The sequence below is a fragment of the Mustela nivalis genome (genome assembly GCF_964662115.1).
Source record: "Mustela nivalis genome assembly, chromosome: 19".
Lineage (NCBI taxonomy): Eukaryota > Metazoa > Chordata > Mammalia > Carnivora > Mustelidae > Mustela > Mustela nivalis.
In genome coordinates this window covers 23,790,628-23,811,057 of record NC_139038.1, presented here as the reverse complement: position 1 = coordinate 23,811,057, position 20,430 = coordinate 23,790,628, and the positions used below count along the sequence as shown (strand labels likewise).

At 42.2% G+C, this 20,430-nt stretch overlaps 1 protein-coding gene across 4 annotated transcripts in view; it reads right to left on the bottom strand.

Moving 5' to 3' along the window:
• Positions 1-20,430, bottom strand: part of DNAH3 (dynein axonemal heavy chain 3) — a 176,096-nt gene that overhangs the window by 91,670 nt on the left and 63,996 nt on the right. For all 4 annotated transcript variants that reach the window (XM_082714819.1, XM_082714822.1, XM_082714821.1 and 1 more), the window contains 9 exons: positions 19,536-19,650; positions 17,240-17,356; positions 16,255-16,434; positions 14,915-15,051; positions 11,230-11,431; positions 9,448-9,540; positions 7,874-7,984; positions 4,688-4,802; positions 1,499-1,697 (listed from right to left, as the gene is read on the bottom strand). In XM_082714819.1, coding sequence (XP_082570945.1) covers positions 1,499-1,697; positions 4,688-4,802; positions 7,874-7,984; positions 9,448-9,540; positions 11,230-11,431; positions 14,915-15,051; positions 16,255-16,434; positions 17,240-17,356; positions 19,536-19,650 — 1,269 coding nt within the window. The remainder of the gene's footprint in view (positions 1-1,498; positions 1,698-4,687; positions 4,803-7,873; positions 7,985-9,447; positions 9,541-11,229; positions 11,432-14,914; positions 15,052-16,254; positions 16,435-17,239; positions 17,357-19,535; positions 19,651-20,430) is intronic.

The following is a 20,430-nucleotide window of genomic DNA, read 5'->3' as shown; positions in this document are numbered from 1 at the left end:
AGTAGGGCAAAAATAAATGTTAGAAATTAATGATGTGTTCTTCACTTGAGACACTGCAGCCCTTGTATGAGCTTCTATGGTTTCAGTTAACACACCATCTTATACTCATCCGACTACATCCTGTCCCCTAACCCCATTAGGTTGAGGATTTCTTGATGGCATGCCTGGTGCACAGGAGTGTTTAAGAAATGGCTATTGAGTAACAGGTGAAATAAATAAATGAATGAAGACCAAAAATCACAGAACACAGAAAATAAGAGATTGAGGGCTTTGAATGAAAAAATTCTCAAGAATTATCTTTACGATTACAAAAAAATTTCCCGTTAAGGAATATACAAAAATTGGGTGCCTGGGTGGCTCAGTGGATTAAGCCTCTGCCTTCAGCTCCAGTCATGATCTCAGGGTCCTGGGATCCAGTCCTGCATCGGGCTCTCTGCTCAGTGGGGAGCCTGCTTTACCCTCTCTCTCTGCCTGCCTCTCTGCATACTTGCGTACTCTCTCTCTCTGTCAAATAAGTAAATAAATCTTTAAAAAAAAAGAATATACAAAAATCAAAGAAAGTCTAAGTATCACAAAGTTGACACATTTACAGAGGTCAGATTTCATTATTATTATTATTATTATTTTTATATTTTTCAGTCTAACAGTATTCATTGTTTTTGCACCACACCCAGTGCTCCATGCAATCTGTGCCCTCTCTAATACCCACCACCTGGTACCCCAACCTCCCACCCCCCACCCCTTCAAAACCCTCAGATTGTTTTTCAGAGTCCATAGTCTCTCATGGTTCACCTCCCCTTCCAATTTCCCTCAACTCCCTTCTCCTCTCCATCTCCCCTTGTCCTCCATGCTATTTGTTATGCTCCACAAATAAGTGAAACCATATGATCATTGACTCTCTCTGCTTGACTTATTTCACTCAGCATCATCTCTTCCAGTCCCGTCCATGTTGCCACAAAAGTTGGGAATTCATCCTTTCTGATGGAGTATTATGCCTCCATCAGAGGTCAGATTTCTAATGGTATGAATATCAAGAAAAGTATAAAGCATTTTGCTCAGCATGGAATGACTACGTCTCACCAACAGACTGGCTGGCTGAGCTTGGAGACTCCTTGCCAGAGTCCTTCATCTGGCCCCTTTTCTATCTTTCCTCCTTGCGATCTCCAGGCACCATCTTGATTCCTGCCATCAGAGAGCTTTCTATTTAAGTACTGTGGTATTTTTAAGGACAGGCATCAACATTCTGCTTGTTGGTTTGGCCACATTAATTTGCATTAGGACTCCTACTGGGTTCTCATGTCTGGCCTAAGGCCCAATTTCCATGCCCATCTGTGGGACCATGGTAACTAAGGGCAAAATTCTAAAATCTGAGAATATGAAATGTAGATGTAAAAGTCACAAACTCAAGATGCCCCACACCTTCTTCCCCAGAAGCTTTTCGTTCTGGGATGGTTATTCACCCTTTGCGTCTGGGAGGGCGGGGGAGGGCAGAGGTTACCTGTAGCAGCGGTCCGTGAGGGGCGTAATCACCAGCCGGGGGGAGTTCCCCAGGTACTCATAGCCATACAAGGCTTCTGTGGTAATCATCTGCACCTGCACGTCCTTTGAATCCCAGTAGTAACGCAGCTGGGAAATCCACTGGAAATCGTTCAGGTCACAGATGTTATCCCCAGATAACTTGGCCACCACATCACGAGCTGTTGGGACAGACGCAGACATGGAAACACACAAATGCAGAGCTGTCAGCATACTCCCAAGCCCACAGACTGCTCAGTGGAGGTCTGAGGACATCATCCAAGCCAGCAGTCACTCTCCACAAACAGTTTCAGACTCAACCTGCCTCCCTGCCTACCCCTAACCTGCACATAGCAATTTCTTTTGGAGGCTGGTCTTTGCTTCACTTGAGAAGCCAGGCAAAGAATCTGCTGTGTTGTCGGCAAGCAGTACAGCAGAGGCATCAAAAATGTATACTCTGACTTATTTCACTAAGCATGATGCAACATGGGGGCTTAAGTGGGTAGGAGAAGAATCAATGAAACAAGATGGGATTGGGAGAGAGACAAACCATAAGTGACTCTTAATCTCACAAAACAAACTGAGGGTTGCTGGGGGGAGGGGGTTTGGGAGAAGGGGGTGGGATTATGGACATTGGGGAGGGTATGTGCTTTGGTGAGTGCTGTGAAGTATGTAAACCTGGTGATTCACAGACCTGTACCCCTGGGGATAAATATATATGTTTATAAAAAATAAAAAATTAAAAAAAAATGTATACTCTGAAATCAGATTGCTGGGATCCTAATTCTGAATCTGCCATTAACTAGCTATGTGACTTTGGGCAAGTTGCTCAACCTCTCTATTGAGCTGCATAATCTGTAAGATGGGAATAACATAGTACCTACCTTATAGGATTATTATAAGGTTATCAGGAGGATTAACTGTACATACAATTAACCCTCGAACAACAGGGAGGCTAGGTGTGCCCACCCATGGTACAGGAAAAAAAATCTGCATAGAACTTTGACTCCCCTCACAATTAATTACTAATAGCCTACTGTCAACTAGAATCCTTACAGGTAATAGCCAATTAACACATCTTTTGTAAGTCATATGTATTATATACTGTGTTCTTACAATAAAGTAAGCTAGAGAAAATATTTAAGAAAATCATAAGGAGGAGAAAATACATTTATAGATTGTATTTATCAAAAGAAATTCCCATGTAAGTGGACCTGTGCAGTTCAAACCCATGTTGTTCAAGGATCAACTGTATACACACACATATATATACCTACACGTACATATATATGTACATATGTAAATATCTACACATATATAGATAGATGAAAGGAAGAAAAGAAAGATTTATAAATATTAGATACTGTTATCATTCCCAAATTCTTGGGGGACTGACCCCGAGAGCTTTGTAATATGTAGTTACCCCAAATGCTGTCATATCTCCAGTATGACATTTTTGGCCATGTTCTAGGCTTCTAGGATATCCTAGGAGAAAACAGTCAGCTTGGCCTGATGCAGTTGGCAAGGGAAAGGGTCTCATGAACCTATGGTTAGATATAGTCTTTCCATCTGGGGGCCTGAGAAACCAGATGGGAGATATACTTCTGGGTTTCCTTCTTTCTCTCACAGGATTATGAGCCTAATTTAATCTTCTCACAGTGATGGGAGGCCTTGATGTTGAAGAGTGCACAAAGATTTCTAAGAATCATTAGCTATTTTTTAGGGAACTCTTAGGTGAGAGCTATTGAGATTCTCAGAACTAGGACAGTAGGGGTGGCTGGGTGGCTCAGTTGGTTAAACCTCTAACTCTTGATCTCAGCTCAGGTCTTGATCTCACAGTCGTGAGTTCAAGCCCCATGCTGAGCACAAAACCTACTTAAAAAAAAAATAAAAAGTAGGACAGCAGCTCTAATTTAGTTATCTCAGAAATAAAACTTTGTAAAGGGATGTTTCTGCAAGTCTACTGCCTATCTGCGAAGAGAAGTCTTTATGACAGTGAAATCCAAAACCCTCCAGAGAAGAGTCCTTCAAGATTATACTGACAGCTCTTCCATCCTTCCTGAGGAATTTAATTCCCCTCCAGGTTCTTGAGAGAAATCATAGAATGGTAGCAGGAGTAGGGGTCTCTAGGAGGGACCCAAGACGAAGGCAAGTCTCAAGGAAATGACTTGGGGATGCCTGCGTGATGCAGTGTGTATGTGCATGTATGTCCCATGAATACAGGTGTATGTGCGTGTGTGCACGTGTGTGAACACAGCCACCCGGGGCAGTAACCACACCTGCACTTCCTGCCAAACGAAGGTCACATTTTTCTTTCTTTCTCCCTGATTTCATGCTAGTCTATCCAAGAGAAATTAGATTGAAATGAGCATCAACCTTAGGGAGAATAAGATGCCACGAAATGCCAGGAGGAAGCTGGGTGTATGAACAAGAGAGACACTGTTTCCAGGCAACCAGCTAGTCCACCCTAGTTTCCTTGGTGGTGATGGAGTGAGGGTGAGGGGGTGGTTTGTTTTATATAAAGACCCCAGTTCTTCCTCCTCCTCCCCTTCTTCTTCTTCTTCTTTTTTTTTTTTTTTAAAGGAAAGTGCTGGAAGGCATTATCTCTCTCTCCTGCTGACTCCCTGCATACACTGCCCATTTCCAGTCTCTTGGGTTTGGAATCAGACATAGAATTACAATTAAATCAATTACATCAAATTATAAAACAACCTCTGCTCCTGAGTAGCTGCTGTATGCCTCTGGGTAAGTTATTTACCTCAGCCTCAGGTCCTTAATTTGAGAAGTGTGTATAAAAGTGAGATCATGTGTGTCAAGCACTTAGCACAGAGCCTGGCACCTGGTGAGTGTTCAAAAATATGAGCCATGGTCAGTCTTAAGAAATCATTCTAAGATGGTGAATCTCAGAAATGGCTTTGGCTGCCATTGTCTCTGTGAGAGCCCTGCTTGGAGGTTTCCTGGAAACCAGGGTGGGCATGGGAGGGGAAAACACACTGGAGATTCACAGACGCTCTGGCTTCTCTCCTTACCTCCTCGCCTCACTCTCAGTTGGACAAGCCCCTCCCTAATGGCAAAGGGGACCCCGAACCCCTCCATCCAGGGGAATGGAGAACAGCAAGCTTGGCTGCTATTCTTAGACAGTCAGCAACGCCAGGGAAGCCTCCTTGCTCACCGTGGACATCGATGACCGTGAGGGCCCCGAGGGTGAGTCGAGCCCCACTGCTCAGCTTCCCTCGGACCAGCTGGACGATCTCTGCAATCTGATCGTTGCTCTTTTTCAGAAAATCCTGGCAGGGGCATAGGAGGGGACGACCGGTTAAACTGGATTCTCCTCTGTTAACTCCCTCTTGGGGAATGGCACCCTCTACTACCCCATGGTCCAAGCCATCCCTCCGAGTGCCTTTCCCTTACCCCTTCATTAATCTCTAGACAAACTGCAAATGCATTATGTTAATTGAAAGAAGTCAAATTTCAAAGGCTAGATACCTTGATTTTATGGTTATGATATCGTGGAAAAGATAAAACTGCAGGAGCAGACAGCAGATTGGTCATTGCCAGAGGCATGGAGCGGGGAAAGGAGTTACCCCAAGGGGCTTGAGGGAATTTGGGGAGGGCATGGAACAGTTCTGTATCTTGATTGGGATGGTGGTTACACAAAAGGATGTGTTTGTTCAAAATCAGAACTCTATACTAAAAAGAGTAACTTTTACTGTATAGAAATTACACAATAAATATGAATTAATAAAAAAATAAACCTGAAATTTTTCTGATTAAGGGAGACACAGGGGATGTGAAAACTAAATGTACGTAAACGATAATCCTGGAATGGATCCTGGACCAGACAAAAAAGACATCAGTGGAGCAAATGGCTAAATTTAGATTAGCCAATTTAACAGGTTTATGGATTAGATAGAAATGTATCTTGCATCAACGCTGGTTTCCTGATTTGGATAACTGTACTGTGGTTACTTAAGATGTTAATGTTGGGGGATTCTGGATGAAGGGTGCATGAGAATTCTTTGCATTATTTTTGCAACATTAATTGTAAGGCTGGCATTACTTCAAAATAAAGAGTTAAAACACAGAGGCACCTGGGTGGCTCAGTGAGTTAAAACCTCTGCCTTTGGCTCAGGTCATGATCCCAGGGTCCTGGGATTGAGCCCCACATTGGGCTCTCTGCTCAGTGGGGAGCCTGCTTCCTCCTCACTCTCTCTCTCTCTCTGCCTGCCTCTCTGCCTACTTGTGATCTCTGTCTGTCAAATAAATAAATAAAATCTTAAAAAAAAGAGTTAAAACACAGAAATAATTGTAAAAAAGGAAAAAAAAATGGAGACTAACTTCATAGGTTCATAGCTCACCTTCCCCACTTCCTAGCTAGGCAGGTCCAGGCAAAAGATATTAACCCTCTGAGTTTCAGTTTCCTGGTCTGTCGAGTCTAGATAATTACAACTACCTCTTGGAGCTGTTTTGAAGATTAAATGAGATGGTGAAGCACTTGGCACAATGTGAATAAAGTACACAGTAAATACTGATGGTTGTTGTTATTAATAAAGTACCTGACATGCAGCAAAAAACAAACAGCCTTTTCAGTGCTTTCCCACTGCCCTTGCTGTGGGTCTGGAAAACCCCTGGGGATAGGGCTGCTTCGCACATCTTTCTGAACCACACCCGTGCCACAGCTACTCTGGACCCAAGTGCCTTCAGTTGCTGGAATGCACCATATTTTTCATCTTCTGACTTCTGCACATTCTGGTCTCTCTCTCTGGAACACTCTTTCTCCTGTTCTTTGCTTGGCTAATTCCTATTTATATCTTATGTCTCTTCTTAGATGCCATTTTTCTGAGAAATTGTCTCCATTTCTAATGTCTCTTATTTCTGTCCTTCCTCCCCATGCTTCCTGGATCGCTGTACTTCCTTATCACAGTTCTAGCAAAGAGACTTTTTATCTCCCCCAGTAGATTGTAAACCCATGAGGACAGACACCATGTCTCTCTCATTCAACTCTAAATCCCTTTGCCTAGTAGCCTCATTCCAGCATGGAGCAGACGTCAAACAAATATTTGTTAAATGAACAATAGATAGATGGATGGGTGGATGGATGGCGATCCCATACCAGTACCTGCTTCCTTTAGGATGCTGAGCCACGTTATTCAGCATCCATATCCATCAGGGCAGGGGTGTATGATGGGAAGCAGTCTCCCCTTTTTATAGGTAGGAAAACGGGGGCACAGAGATGCAGTCACAAAAATCAGAATTTTTTAGTGCTTCAAAAATTTGAAATGAAATACATGAAAGCAGTTTGCAAGTGTCAAGTGCAATATGTCTGTAGGAATTATCAACATGGAATGTGTGTAAATTTGAACCTTGGTCAAATGCTCATGTTCTAATTTTAAGGTATAAAGCAAAATACAGTAAAGTGAAATATTTTCTGGTCCACAGCCAGTCATCTATGGGGAGAAAGAACAGAAGGTCTGATAAGATCATCATGGGAAATGATACCATGGTGAAAAGTTTGAGAATGAATTACCATTCATTTCTTCAGTAAATATTTATTAAGCACCTACTATGTGCTCAGCATTGCAATAACCCCAGGAGATACAACAGTGAGCCAAACAAACATGGCCTCTGCCCTGTGGGGTTCATAGCCTGGGCTCTAGTACTGACTAACTTGCCAGCATCTCATTTAACTCTCCCACAATACAGTACTATGAAGTTGTAATACAACGTGGTGTACTGTAGCACATTATATAGTCAAGGAGACTGAGACTCAGGTCAAGGAACTTGCCCATGGTCACACAGCTAACAAAGGAAAGTATCAGGATTTGAACCCAAGTCCATCCAGGTCTTGAACTCTCAAACACTGGTTTCAATGGCAAGAGTTAACTGGAAATATACGGGCCTGGATCTGAGGACAAGTAGGACTTGAGCACTCTTAGTCTCAAGGGAACATGGAAGGAAGAGCTGTAGGTGGGTTTGTGCCCAATTGCAGGTGGCAGGAAGGAGGGGAAACAGGACCAGGTGATCATTTGGCCCAGGAAGAAGACCAGAGGTCTCTGTTGGTGGAAATTCTACTAAGTTGACCCTTGAAAGCAAAGACTGATACAAACTTAAAATACTGCAGCCTAGAATTTCTGCCTGAGAAGGACCAGGGTGGGTATTACAACAGAGAACTCCATGGGTCAGTTCCAACGCCAGATTCTCCATCCCACTGTCTCCATGAAAACCCTAACTTCTCTATGCCATGGTTGGATGCTGTGATTTTTTACTGTTTAAAAAACATGGCTACTTTAATTATATGTCCTTCAGATCCTAATCAAGCTTGACTCTCCTCCACTAGCTTCAAGACATGCTCACTTACTGGTAGGGTCTTTTCCACCAGGGCTTGGGACACCTCCTTGGTCCAAAAGATGGAAGAGACACAGATGACCACTTGGCCAGGCCACTGCAAGACCCACTGATTACGCCGTACCTGGGAAAGTGCAGGGGGTCATGTGGTATGTCAGTTCATCCTGTGGGACCAAAACCCACTTCTGAAAAACATTCCCCACCGCCACATCCCCTCAACAAACACACAACTCTCCCCCACTCTTGGAAGCTACTAGACTTGACATTTTTGGGATTACTGATTTATGCCTTCCTCCCTGAATTTTTTGAAAACAAAAAACAAAACATCAACAATCTCATCAACTTTTTTTTTCTTTTTCCTTAAGCTACCAATCCAAGGATTTTACATAGTTATCATCAAGGTGTTGTTCACAGAGAGTTTTCATAACTACCCTTTCTGAAGGCTACACAATGTTGCAGTTCCGGGCCAGTTTTCTCAGCCTAGCCCAGAACCCCAACCCCCCAAACTTGTTTTTAGACTACAGATGTGGCAAACTACACCAGAGGGCTGAATGTGGCCTTGCATTTGTTTTTATAAATAAAGGTGTACTGTAACAGAGCCTTACCCATTCTTTACCAATCATCCACAGCTGCTTCTGCACTACCAAGGCCAAGCTAAATAGTATGTGCGGCCCACAGAGCTGAAGACATTATAATAACATTTGCTTTACAGAAAACGTTTGCTGACTCTTGCTCTGGATGCAATGGCATGAGGTTCTTCCATACAGGTCACCGTTTATCTTTTATTTACATTTAAATTAAATTTAAATGTAAATTAAATTTACATTTAAAATTTAAATGTAAATTTAAAGATTCTTAATTTTTATTTAAAATAAATCATAGGACAAAGGACCGGCCTAAAGGACCGGCCTTTCATTTATAATGCAATCCTTCTAAGAGGGACACCAGGGTCAGTACCCTGTACTTTACTAGGAAGGTGTTAACTGAATATTCTTCCTTTCGATGGAAGAGGTCGTGGGGGTAGAGCCCTGAAAAGTAAGAAGAAAAGGCACCCAAAGTCAAGGAGCACAAAGACCTGGTCTGCCTATATTTAACCTTGCTAGGAGATGGCTGAAGAGTGATCACCACCAGTTCTTTTCTTTTGGCTTTCTTCGGTCTTACCTGTTTCCCCTAATACTTGGGGAGTTTAATGAATTGTACTGTTCATGGCATGTGTACTATAAACAAAAAGCCTAGAGGGAGAAATGCTTAATTGGAAGGTGCTCTAAAAAGACCTCCTGCCATCATTTCATTTCACAGAAGGGACTTGTAGCTAGCAGCCAGAGGGTTCTGGTTAACCATCTTGTCTTGTGTCACCTGCTTCTAATTGTAAATGTTTCACCAGAAATATGTGCACCACCCCAGGATTCAGAGGGAAAGAAGAAAGAGGCACAGCGGGGTCACGAAAGGGTCAGGTGTTACCCAGCAGGTCTGGGTGGGTTTTGGTAGAAGGCAGAGGGGTGCTTAGAATTGATCCATTTACTCTTCTTCCCAATGTTGTTGTCGCTGTACTAACACCCTGGCCCCTGTACCCCAATTCTCATTTACCTGGACATATGCTTCAATCCCAAGTCTAATAACTTCCTGCATACTGGCAATCATCATCTTCTCCACCTGCTGGAGCCACTTCTCCACCATGCCCTATAGGGGTGAGACAAAGCAGCCACAAGTTAGCCAAGCCCAGAGGGAGGGATCATGGGCAGATCCAGCTTTCTCTCTGGAGGAAGGCTGGAGGGAGGTCAAAGGTTGGACACCCCCTCAAGCCAATATTCTTTAATTATACGTGTTATATTTGTTTACTTATGTCTATTTTTTTATTCTGAGAAGTATGTGTGATGTAAACGGAAAAATAGGGAATACTTAACATGCATTTCATGTCATTTTCTGAAACACAACTTCTTAGGAAGCAAGTGATACATTTGTGTTTCAGTTCATAAAATAAATTGCTCATTTCTAATGAGTTGTCCTAATTCTTGTCTTATTCTAGTGGTTTCCAAACTTTGCTGTGCAGTGGAATCATTTCGAGATTCTTAAAAAATATGGACACCTGACTTCTGTTCCTAGCCATTCATGCAACCTGGGCATTTGGATTTTTTTTTTTTTTTAAAGCTCTACAGGTAATTCAAATGTGCAGCAAATAATTCAGATTTAGAATCTCAGGTCACTGTAGCTCTTAACTTCAGGCACCTGTTAGCTGGCTGGGGTCTATCTATTTGGCAACATGACTCCTGGTTATTACAACTTAGATGTGTGGCCAGCAAATATGCCTGATGAAGTAAAGCCAAGAGTGCTTGTCTATTTCTACTCCACGGTGCTGTCATGTTCAGCAGGAGTGGGAGAAATTTACATTTTACTCATTATACACTTTATAAAAATCTGAGTAAAACAGCATTGATTCCATAACTTTTTTTAAAAAAGATTTTATTTATTTGACAGAGAGAGCACAAGTGGACAGAGCGGCAGGCAGAGGGAGAGGGAGAAGCAGGCTCCCCACTGAGCAGGGAGCCCGATGCGGGGCTCAGTCCCAGCACTGTGGGATCACGACCTGAACCGAAGGCAGCTGCTTAACCAGCTGAGCCACCCAGGCACTCCAATTCCATAATGTTTTATTGACCTTTAAAAACACCTACCCCATGTAAGCCTGATGATTCACAGACCTGTACTCCTGGGGAAAATAATATTTTATGTTAATAAAAATAATTAAAAAAAACAACACCTTCAGCAAGCTGTCTGACCAGATCACTTTTTTTTTTTTTTTTTTGAGAGAGAGAGAGAGAGAGACAGAGGCAGATGCACACGAGCAGTGGTTGTGGGGGCTGCAGAACAGAGGGAGAGGGAGAGAGAGAATCTTAAGCAGCCTCCATGCTTAGCACAGAACTGACACGGGGCTCGATCTCATGACCCTGAGATAATGATCTGAGCCAAAATCAAGAGTTCGACGCTTAACTAACTGAGCCACCTAGGTGCCCCTGAAAGCAGATCGATTTTAACTGGGCTGTACTCACGGAGATCTGAACAGCATCTGCTGTTGGGTCTGATGCCTCCTATTGCCTCCACATCAGGTTTGGTTGAAATCCTCCCATAAATTTAGAGGATTGCGTGGATTGCAGTACAACCCCCAACGTAGAGATGAGCAAACCAAGACTCAGAAAGATTACTCAATCTCCCAGAGTCACCCAGTCAGTGAGCTGTGAAACCCAGGTGTTCCACACCCTGGCAGTATGGAACTTGAGTCCAAGCAAGGGCTTAAACAATCAATATGCTCTCTGCCTCTCTCTGTATTGCTCTGCCAGGGAGAAAAGAATGAAAATGAGTAAGAGGGAGAGTTACTTTGGCTTGAGCTGGGTAGATTTTCTGTTTGAATGGAACGGTTTCTTTTTCTGAGCTGATCATTCCCACAATCTCCAGACTGCTTGTAAATTCTAGCCTGGCAATTCCTTCAAAGCACTTCTTCAAATGTGGTTGCACACGGAGGGGGTCCTTCGTCTCTGACAAGATCTCCAGCAGCTCATCATTTGACAGGAAGAAGAACCTATTTCAAAGCAAACGAAGATGGCAACTGGAGTCTCTTTTGAGAACTTCTTTTCCCAACAAGGTGATATTCTCTAAAGGGAGAGGACACCCCAGGAACACCAGCCATGTTCTAGAGTCTTTTTAAGGCACATTCTTTTTCACCATTTTTCATCTGGGGCATAGAGCGTGGACACAGTTTGGACTCAGAGCAAGAGAAAGTGAAAAAGCTGGTATATATGAATTTAATATGGTTTGGGCGTAGGATACTACCTTTTGGGACAGTGGTTCTGAACTTTGGCTGTACGTTAGAATCACCTGTGAAGCTTTTTTAAAAAACTTCAATGCCAAGGTTGCACTGCCCAGAGTTTCTAATATAATTGATTTGGGGTTGGGTCTGGGGATTGACAGATAGATAGATTGATTTGAAAGATTTTATTTATTTATTTGACAGAGACAGACACAGTGAGAGACAGAACACAAGCAGGAAGAGTGGGAGAAGGAAAAGAAGGCTTCCTGATGAGCAGGGAGCCCAATGCGGTGCTTGATCCCAGGACCCTAGGATCATGACCTGAGCCGAAGGCAGACGCTCAACCACTGAGCCACCCAGGCACCCCACAACTGAGCCACACAGGCGCCCGTGGGGATTTATATTTTTAAAATCCAAGGTAATTCTAATATACAGTCAGTACTGAGAAGGAGAGAGAAGACCTCCTTATTTTTCCTTATCTCAAAGTATGATATGTCACAGGTGTGAAATAAGAAGTATGCTATTAATTAACCTATCTGATGTGTACATCAAAGGCAAAAGGAAATGTAGGTAGAATTAAATTTCCTTACATTTTATAGCCCATTGACAAATACTTGAGACAGGCAGAGTGTCACACTCCTCCAGGAACTCACAACTGTCTTAATGTTAATGCTTTGCTAAAGGACCTCCAGGATCCTGTAAGTCTTAACATATGACAATCCTTTTGGAAGCTTGCTTTGTCTCTACCTGCTCCCCCAAATTTACAAAAATACAATCAATTGTTCCTCATAATCCTGGGGCAGCTCTTTCTGCCCATGGGTCCTGTCTCTGTGCTTTAATAAAACCACCTTTTTGCACTGAAAACATCCCAAGAATTCTTTCTTGACTGTTTTTTCCTGGACCCCACAACACATCACATCACTATACATGCAGAGGCTCTGACCATGTTTTAAGTTAGAAATGATAAACTCATTCTCTTGCTCAGACCCTTCAAGCAGCAACCACAAACCATTAGGAAATACTAAAGGTGTATAAACCTTTACTGTAACCACCAAGCTGAAAGTCCCATAATGGAGGGACCACGTGATTATGGTCTTCACTGATTATGGTGGATTATAAAAATGACCACAATATTTATGGCTCCTCTCTACAAGAGGTAGAGTCTGTTTTCACATGTCTCATACTTGGCCTGGCTCTTTGTCCTGCTTTGGCCAACAGACTGTAGTAAACGTGAATTCATGTAAGTTCCAAGCCTAGATCTAGCTGGCCTTGGGAATCCCACTACCACCACTATGTGGATAAATCCAGGCTAGCTTTCTGGTCCAACTATCCTGGTTGCCCCAGCCAAAAGGAAGCCAACCACTAGACCAGTGACTGAAGCCATCAACTACCAGCTGGCAAAAGTCATATGAATGAGCCCTCATGAGACCTTTGGAACCAGCTCAGATCAAAGGAACTGCCTGGCTAGACCAGAAGAACCATCCAGCTGAGCCCAGCCCTATTTGCAAACCCACAGAATTGTGAGCTAAATAAATAGTTGCTGTTTCAAGCTTCTATGTTTTGGGGAGGTTTGTTACACAGCAAAGAAAACTAATGCATTATAGCTGCAGTGTTGAGCAGGTAGACAGAGCTCAATCATTATTTGTTGACTGACTAACTTACCAATAATTAATGATATCCATTTATCCCACTGCCAAGTAAAATTCAAACAGGTGGTCTCTATGGATTTATCATGGTGTGATAAAGCATATGGCTCAATGGCCATAAGAGTCATTAAAAAAACTTATCTACCATAAAATCGTTATTTAGCACTCTGCATTTTCAAGATAAAATTAATTTCAAATATGTGAAATTATTCAATAACATTTTCCAAAGTGTTTTCTCAGAGTGCTTGACTTTATTCTGTAAAAATGCATAAACACACATTGAGAGAGAGAGACAATGTGTGTGTGTATGTGTGTGTGTGTAACGTAGGGAACAAATGAGGCTTAGAGATGTCAAATAACTCAGTATTTGTAGACTGCCTGGATTGAATTCTGGCTTGTCCATTTACCAGTCTTATGTTTTCTGGCAAGTTACTATTTCCTTGTTTGTAAAAGGCAGATAATAATAATGTTTTTAACCTCATAGAATTCTTGTGAATTTAAATAAGTTAATGCAGGTAAGGCACTTAGGCCAGTGTCCTGACATATGGTAAATGCTGTGGCGGTGTCGGCTATTGTTCATATTTTTATAAGGAATAACACTAGGAGGAATAGGACTAAAAGCCCAAATCTCAGGGGTTTCCTCTTCCTAAGTTTTGTGCTTCCAAATTGAAGTTCCTTCCACTATTTGTGCTGTATTTGTGTTGTCCAATCCTGAAGACATTAGCCATATATGGCTAGCTACATCACAAAATTAATATCAAATAAATCAAAAATTCACTTTCTCAGGTACACCAGGACATTTCTGAATCCTACACAAATCACTTTTTAAAAATTTATGGTGGAAAGCAAGAAACTAACTTTGTCTCCAAATAAGGGAACAATGAAATTTCCTTTTCTTAAAAGCACATTAGGATCAAACCTACATCCAAATGACATGGAATGACCATCCATGGTGAGCTAGACATGGACAGATTATCAGGGGCAAGGATCCTCTTTTCTGGAACCAACCCTCTAAAATGACTTTGACTTTTATGTAGAAGAACACTAGTTCTTGTGGAGAAAAATAGAGCCAAATATTTATAAGCATACCTACCAGAAACTACAACATTTGATGGAAAAGATATTCAACTGACATTTCTTAAACAGTTTAGACAGCCAAATGCTTTACATGCATTATTTCACGGATCTACATAAATATATGAGTAAGAGCCATTATTGTATTTCTATTTTACAGTGGAGAACCGGAGGCTCAGATAGACTTGCTAGGATCTCGAGATTAATAAGTGCAAGAGCTGGGACTCAAACCGATGTCTGTTTAACTTCAAAGTCTAGGCTCTTAATAATGACTACTGTATCCCTTCAGTTGGGTATTGGACCATGATGGTTGGCAACGATGTAGACTTGGCCCCTGTCGGTGTCCATTCAACTTCATTCTAAGTAATGACCATGAAGATATGCCCTCCCCATGAAAGCAGTCTTGTGGAGAATGGAGAACCAAGAAAGACTATGAAATAGGTTGGTAGAAGCCAACTCTCAGGATGAAAAAATGTAATTCTACCTATAGATGGGTCAAAAAGGCAACTCTGAACGAAAGAAAAGTACCAGATACCTAGGAAAAAATAGTCTCTTCTTCTCCAAGTAATCATTCAGCCCCTTCTGGATGTCCTCCAACAGAAGGTTGGCTTCTTGAAGCTTCTCAGCCATCCTTGGCTGGTCTGCTGCGACCAGAACCCTGGTATCTTTCACCTAGGTTCCATCAAATAAAGTGAGAATCACCATGGGGGTCCCGGATTCTGACACCGACCATTGTAGCGAGCCTACAACCAGTACAACAAACACTGACCTCCTGGCCCAGCTAACTTAGCCTCCTAATCCTATAAGGGTGAAATGCTCATACAACATGATTCTATTCCTTTGGACATGTTTGGCTCTTTCTTCTACAAAAACCTTCCATTTCATGCAACTCCTTGGAGTGACCTTTTATTTGTTAGATGCAATGCTGCCGATTTAGGAATTGTTTAATAAAGTCAATTTGCTCTTTAAAGTTTAAAATCAGCCAATTTGATCTTTAATAACTAAGTTCAGTTGAATTTGTGTTACTTAATACTTGCAACCAAAAAATCTGGACTAATACAGAGTTGGAGGAAACAGGATATCATGAATCCTGGCTCCACTTGCTGGGCAATATAAATGCCTAATAGGGTGGTTAAATTTTCTTGAGATATGTTCTCTACAAGGGAGCCCTAATGGAGCACATTTGGCTTCAAAAAGGAAAAAGATACCATCTCTTAACAGATACTCCTGATTGCCTCGTATACCCAGTGAACTTACCCTTCAAGGCTTGTTTCCAATGTTGCTCCCCTTTGAAGGACTTCCTTGACACTGCCAGGCAACAAAATCACTCTCCTCTGTTCTAAAAGCTGTTTGTGTATATACTCCTACAATAGCTCTCCTATTTACCTAAGACTCTCTCCTCACAAGACAGTGACTAGGCAGAAATCATTTTCTTGTCATCTTCAAGTATTTTCTGACTGTTAATTCAATGCTGAGTATCAAGTAAACATTTGTTAAATAAGTAACTGAATATGGAGGAGAATTTGAGTTCTAAAATGATTCTCAATCTGTAAAAGTTTTATTGCATTATCCTGTGACAAAAGTCTCCTACCTTGTTAGGAATGAGAGCTAAATTATACAGACTGCTAACAGTTGCCTCTAGGGAGGTGGGCTTTCAAAAGGCCTCCATTCTCTGTATTACATATCTCTACGTTCGAATGTTTAGTAACAATAAGTTTCAAAATCAGAAAAAAATTTATAAAAATATTTGAATTTGGAAAAAAATCTGGTTTACTTATAAATTTCAAGGGACATGGTTATGATACACAATGAGCAACATCTGTACGGCATCCCACATTCCTGATGGTGAGATGTGCTAGGGAGTTAAAAACTTACCGCTTGGGACATGATTGATTTCCAGTAACTATCAACGATGGAAAATTTCTTGCCTTCTTCTGGCATCTGGGCTATGATGTCCTCTGAACTAAAGATTGGTTCCAGGTAGAGCCAGGTGGCTTGGCATTTCAACCAGGCATCCAAAATTTCCTGCACACGAACCAGCTTTTCTTCCCACTTCTGTGAATTTAGCATTTCATATCTGAATCATTAATCTGCCGCTTTGCAACACAGGCCCACTGACTGAACATATTGGATGGATTCGTTCATTCATTTGCTCATTCACTTGTTTAGCAAATACTTGTTGAGTATTTGCCCCCTATGTTCTGGTCATTGTTCTAGGCATTGTGGATTCAGCAAAGAAAGTAACCGACAAGCATCCTTGCCCTCACGTAGTTCTTTTTCTAGTGGAATAATAACAGTAATAACAGCCATAATACATCTTCTGTGACTAGTGATGGTCTGAGTGCTTTAAGTGAAGCCAATTAATCCAACAGATTTATGAGGGAGATATTATTACAAAACTCACTTTACAGATGCAGAAACGGACATACAACAGTTCAAGGAACTTGTCCAAGGCCATACAACAAGGGATGAAGCCAGAATTTGAACCCAGGCAGTCTGGTTCCAGAGTCTCTGCCCTTAGCTTATGCCATTTCTATAAACAATGAGCAGAGGAGGCCAAACCTGTACCCTTGTGTAGTTTACATTCTAGATTACTCTAGCCCATAAAATACTTTCCAAATGTATTTTTATTCAGTGCATTAAAATCATCTCATCTTCTCTTTTGGCAGACTGTTGCAAAGACACAGTGTGCCATATGCTTACTTGGATGGTTATGGCTTTCAGTCTTGTGTTATTTATTTTTTCCAATCAGGAAGAACTGAGCTTCTTTGTGAACTGAACTTAAAAATCTTCTCCTTCCTCCAACAAACCCAGAGCTAATAATGAGACATCACAAACCCTCCACCTCATTTCCTCTTACCCGGCATTCTGCTTCTATGGGTTTGATGAATGGGGAGCCACACATGGTCTGGGTCTTTATCACGTGATCATCAAGTAATAACTGAATGTCATCAACTGCACACAAGATGCTTGTATCCTGCAAAAAAGATTTGCTGAGCTGTCAACACCACAAGACCCCCCAATTTTCATGATCATCTCCAAAGGGCCCACAGCTCTGCTGTCCACCCAAGTGGGGCAGAAATCTATCTCACAGAGGATGGAATTTCTATTTTCTTCCTTCAAAGTGTGTGTGTGTGTGTGTTTTAAAAAGATTTTATTTATGAGAGAGAGAGAGAGCACACAAGTAGAGGTGGGGTAGAAGGAGAGGGAGAAATAGGATTCCCAATGAGCAGAGAGCTCTATATGGGGCTGGATCCCAGGACCTCAGGATCACAGACCTGAGGCAGACACTTAATAACAGACTAAGCCACCCACCCTTCCTGGAAAGTGTTCTTAAAGACATTTATTCTCAACCTCTTTCGCAGAAATCAAATATGATCTCAGCCCATATCTGCAATTATTATCTGTTCGGGATTGGCAGGGTTGGGGAGGGGGGAGAGCATGTTGTTCTATCTTCTCTATGTTCTACTTCCCTGGCCACTTGCTTTGCTGGCAAGCTGATCCTCAGGTGGGCTCAGCTGCTGACCTCAATGGTTGGCCCTTGACCTGTGGTTCCCAAACTATGTGCTGAGAGGCTGCTGGGCACTGCAGACAACTCAGAAATTTCATTCAAAAATGAAATACAAATTTTTTTCTTTTAATTTATATGTATTTTTTAAAAGCAGTTGTGGATAGGATACAACTACTTACTAGAGTTGTTTGATCCTAATTACTTCATAAACAAAGCTGTTAGGAATTTCTTTTGGCCCAGGGAGGGGAACTAGAGAGAGGGGGAAGGGAAGCAGGCTCCCCACTGAGCAGAGAGCCCGATGTGTGGCTCGATCCCAGGACCCCGGGATCATGACCTGAGCCGAAGGCAGAGGCTGTAACCCACTGAGCCACCCAGGCACCTCTATACTCTTAAGTTTTTCCTAGTAATACAGGTTACTGTGCCGTGAGAGTCAGCTCCTACGAATACCACTCTTTTTCCTGGGCCACCTTGGTGAGCCAAGCTGAGAGGAGTCTGCCCGTCTTCTGGCATGTCTGGCCTCTCTGGCTCTGTTTTCACTTCCTTGAAGCCTACATCTGGATGGTTAAATTGGGGCTAGGATATATTCTCTCATCTACCTACCAGTAGTTTCTACCAATAGCTCTGCACTTGAAGGTGTGTCTAGTTTTTAATAAAATGATACTGCGAGTCCCTTTTGCCTGTCAAGCCTTGCCTATTAGCTGCATCACTCAAAAACTCTTTTAAGATGGGCCCACTGCAACTGAGCTGTTCCCAGGTTCCCTAGCTCAACCCCTCGACCCAGCCCAACAGCCTCCAGCAGTATCTAATCCCATCAGGGGGTGCAGCACCAAGTTGTTGCTGACACCCTCAGGTGCCTGGTCTTGCTGAGAGAGACCCCAGTTCTTTTCCTTTGCATTGGCTCAGCTATAGTTCTTATCCACCACACAAAATCAAGGCGACGTGACCATTCGAAGTAAAACAGTGGAGAAGTCACAAAAAGATAACATGCAGCCAGGAGGACAGGGAGATTCTCAACCTGCACTGCACGTTAGAAAAAACAGGGCAGCCTGAAAAGAAATACATTGTTTTGAGATGCTTTAAGCGTTGTTGACCAGGATGTTCCTGAAGGACAGTGGTGGGTAAGCCCTCCCTGGGAGGTGCTAATTCAACAGTCTCATTCAGTTCCTTTGCACTGAGAAAGCTTGTTGCTCTGAATGAAAAGCCCTTTCTCATTTACAAAATGCACCCTTCCTGTGGGGCCTGGAAGGAAGAATGACTGGCATATGAAGGCAGATGGGAGGAAACAATCTAATGCACAGGATAGTGATTACAGACAAGACTGTATTAAAAACTCCAAAGTTGCTAAGAGACTGATCTTAATTGTTTCCACCACAAAAAAGAAATGATAATTATGTGACATCACAGAGCTGTTCACTAACACTAGGGTGGTGATCATATTGCAATACATAAATGTATCAAATCAACACTTGTACACCTTCAACTTATACAATGTTGCATGTCAATTATAGCTCAATAAAAATAAATTTTAAAAAAAGATGTTAGGGATCCTTTCTTCCTGAGCTCTGCTGCAATTCTGAATGACTACTCTGGGTAAGCTATAATAAATGGGCTGCTGTCGGGGCTGGGTGGTGGAACTGACACTCACAGTGTCTCTGTACTTCATGAAGTTGAATGTCATGTTAACCCAGTCTGACTTCATTTTCTCCAAGTTTTTCTCCAGAGAGTATTCCTTACTGGCGGCTGCACCAATGGGCTCCAGTCTAAAGAGAACACAGCAACAGCAACATCAACAGGAGGAGGGCAGTTAAAACACGGCAAAGGAGGAACTGCGGTTCACCCTGAAGACAAATTTAAAAGGCCCTTAATTTTACGAAAATGTTTACTATCCAACTCTAAGATGCGCCAGCTAGCTCTGATGTTTTGCAGGGTTTCTTACCCTCAGCACTAGCAGCCTGTGGGCTATATTATGGGCTGAACTGTCCCCCCTGAAATTATGTGTTTAAGTCCTAAACCCCAGTATCCTAGAATGCGAGGTTCCCTATTTGAGATAGTGTCTTTAATGAGGTAGTTCAGTTACTGAGTAACAAATAGAGTTGTTGATCACTATATTGTACACCTGAAACTAATATGTTAACTCTAACGGAATTAAAATTTTTTTATTTTATAAAATTTATTTAAGTTCAATTAGCCAACATAGAGTACATCGTTCATTTCAGAAGGAGCATTCAAAGACTTATCAGTTGCGTATAGCACCTGGTACTCATCACATTGAAATTAAAATTTTAAAAAAGAGGTAGTTCAGTTAAAATGAGGTCATTAGGGTGGCTCCTGATCCAATATGACTTGTGTCCTTACAAGAAGGGGAAATTAAGGGGCGCCTGGGTGGCTCAGTGGGCTAGTCTCTGCCTTCAGCTCAGGTCATGATCCCAAGGTCCTAGGATCAAGCTCGCATTGGGCTCTCTGCTCAGTGGGGAGCCTGCTTCCTCCAATCTCCCTGCCTGCCTCTCTGCCTACCTGTGATCTCTGTCTGTCAAATAAAT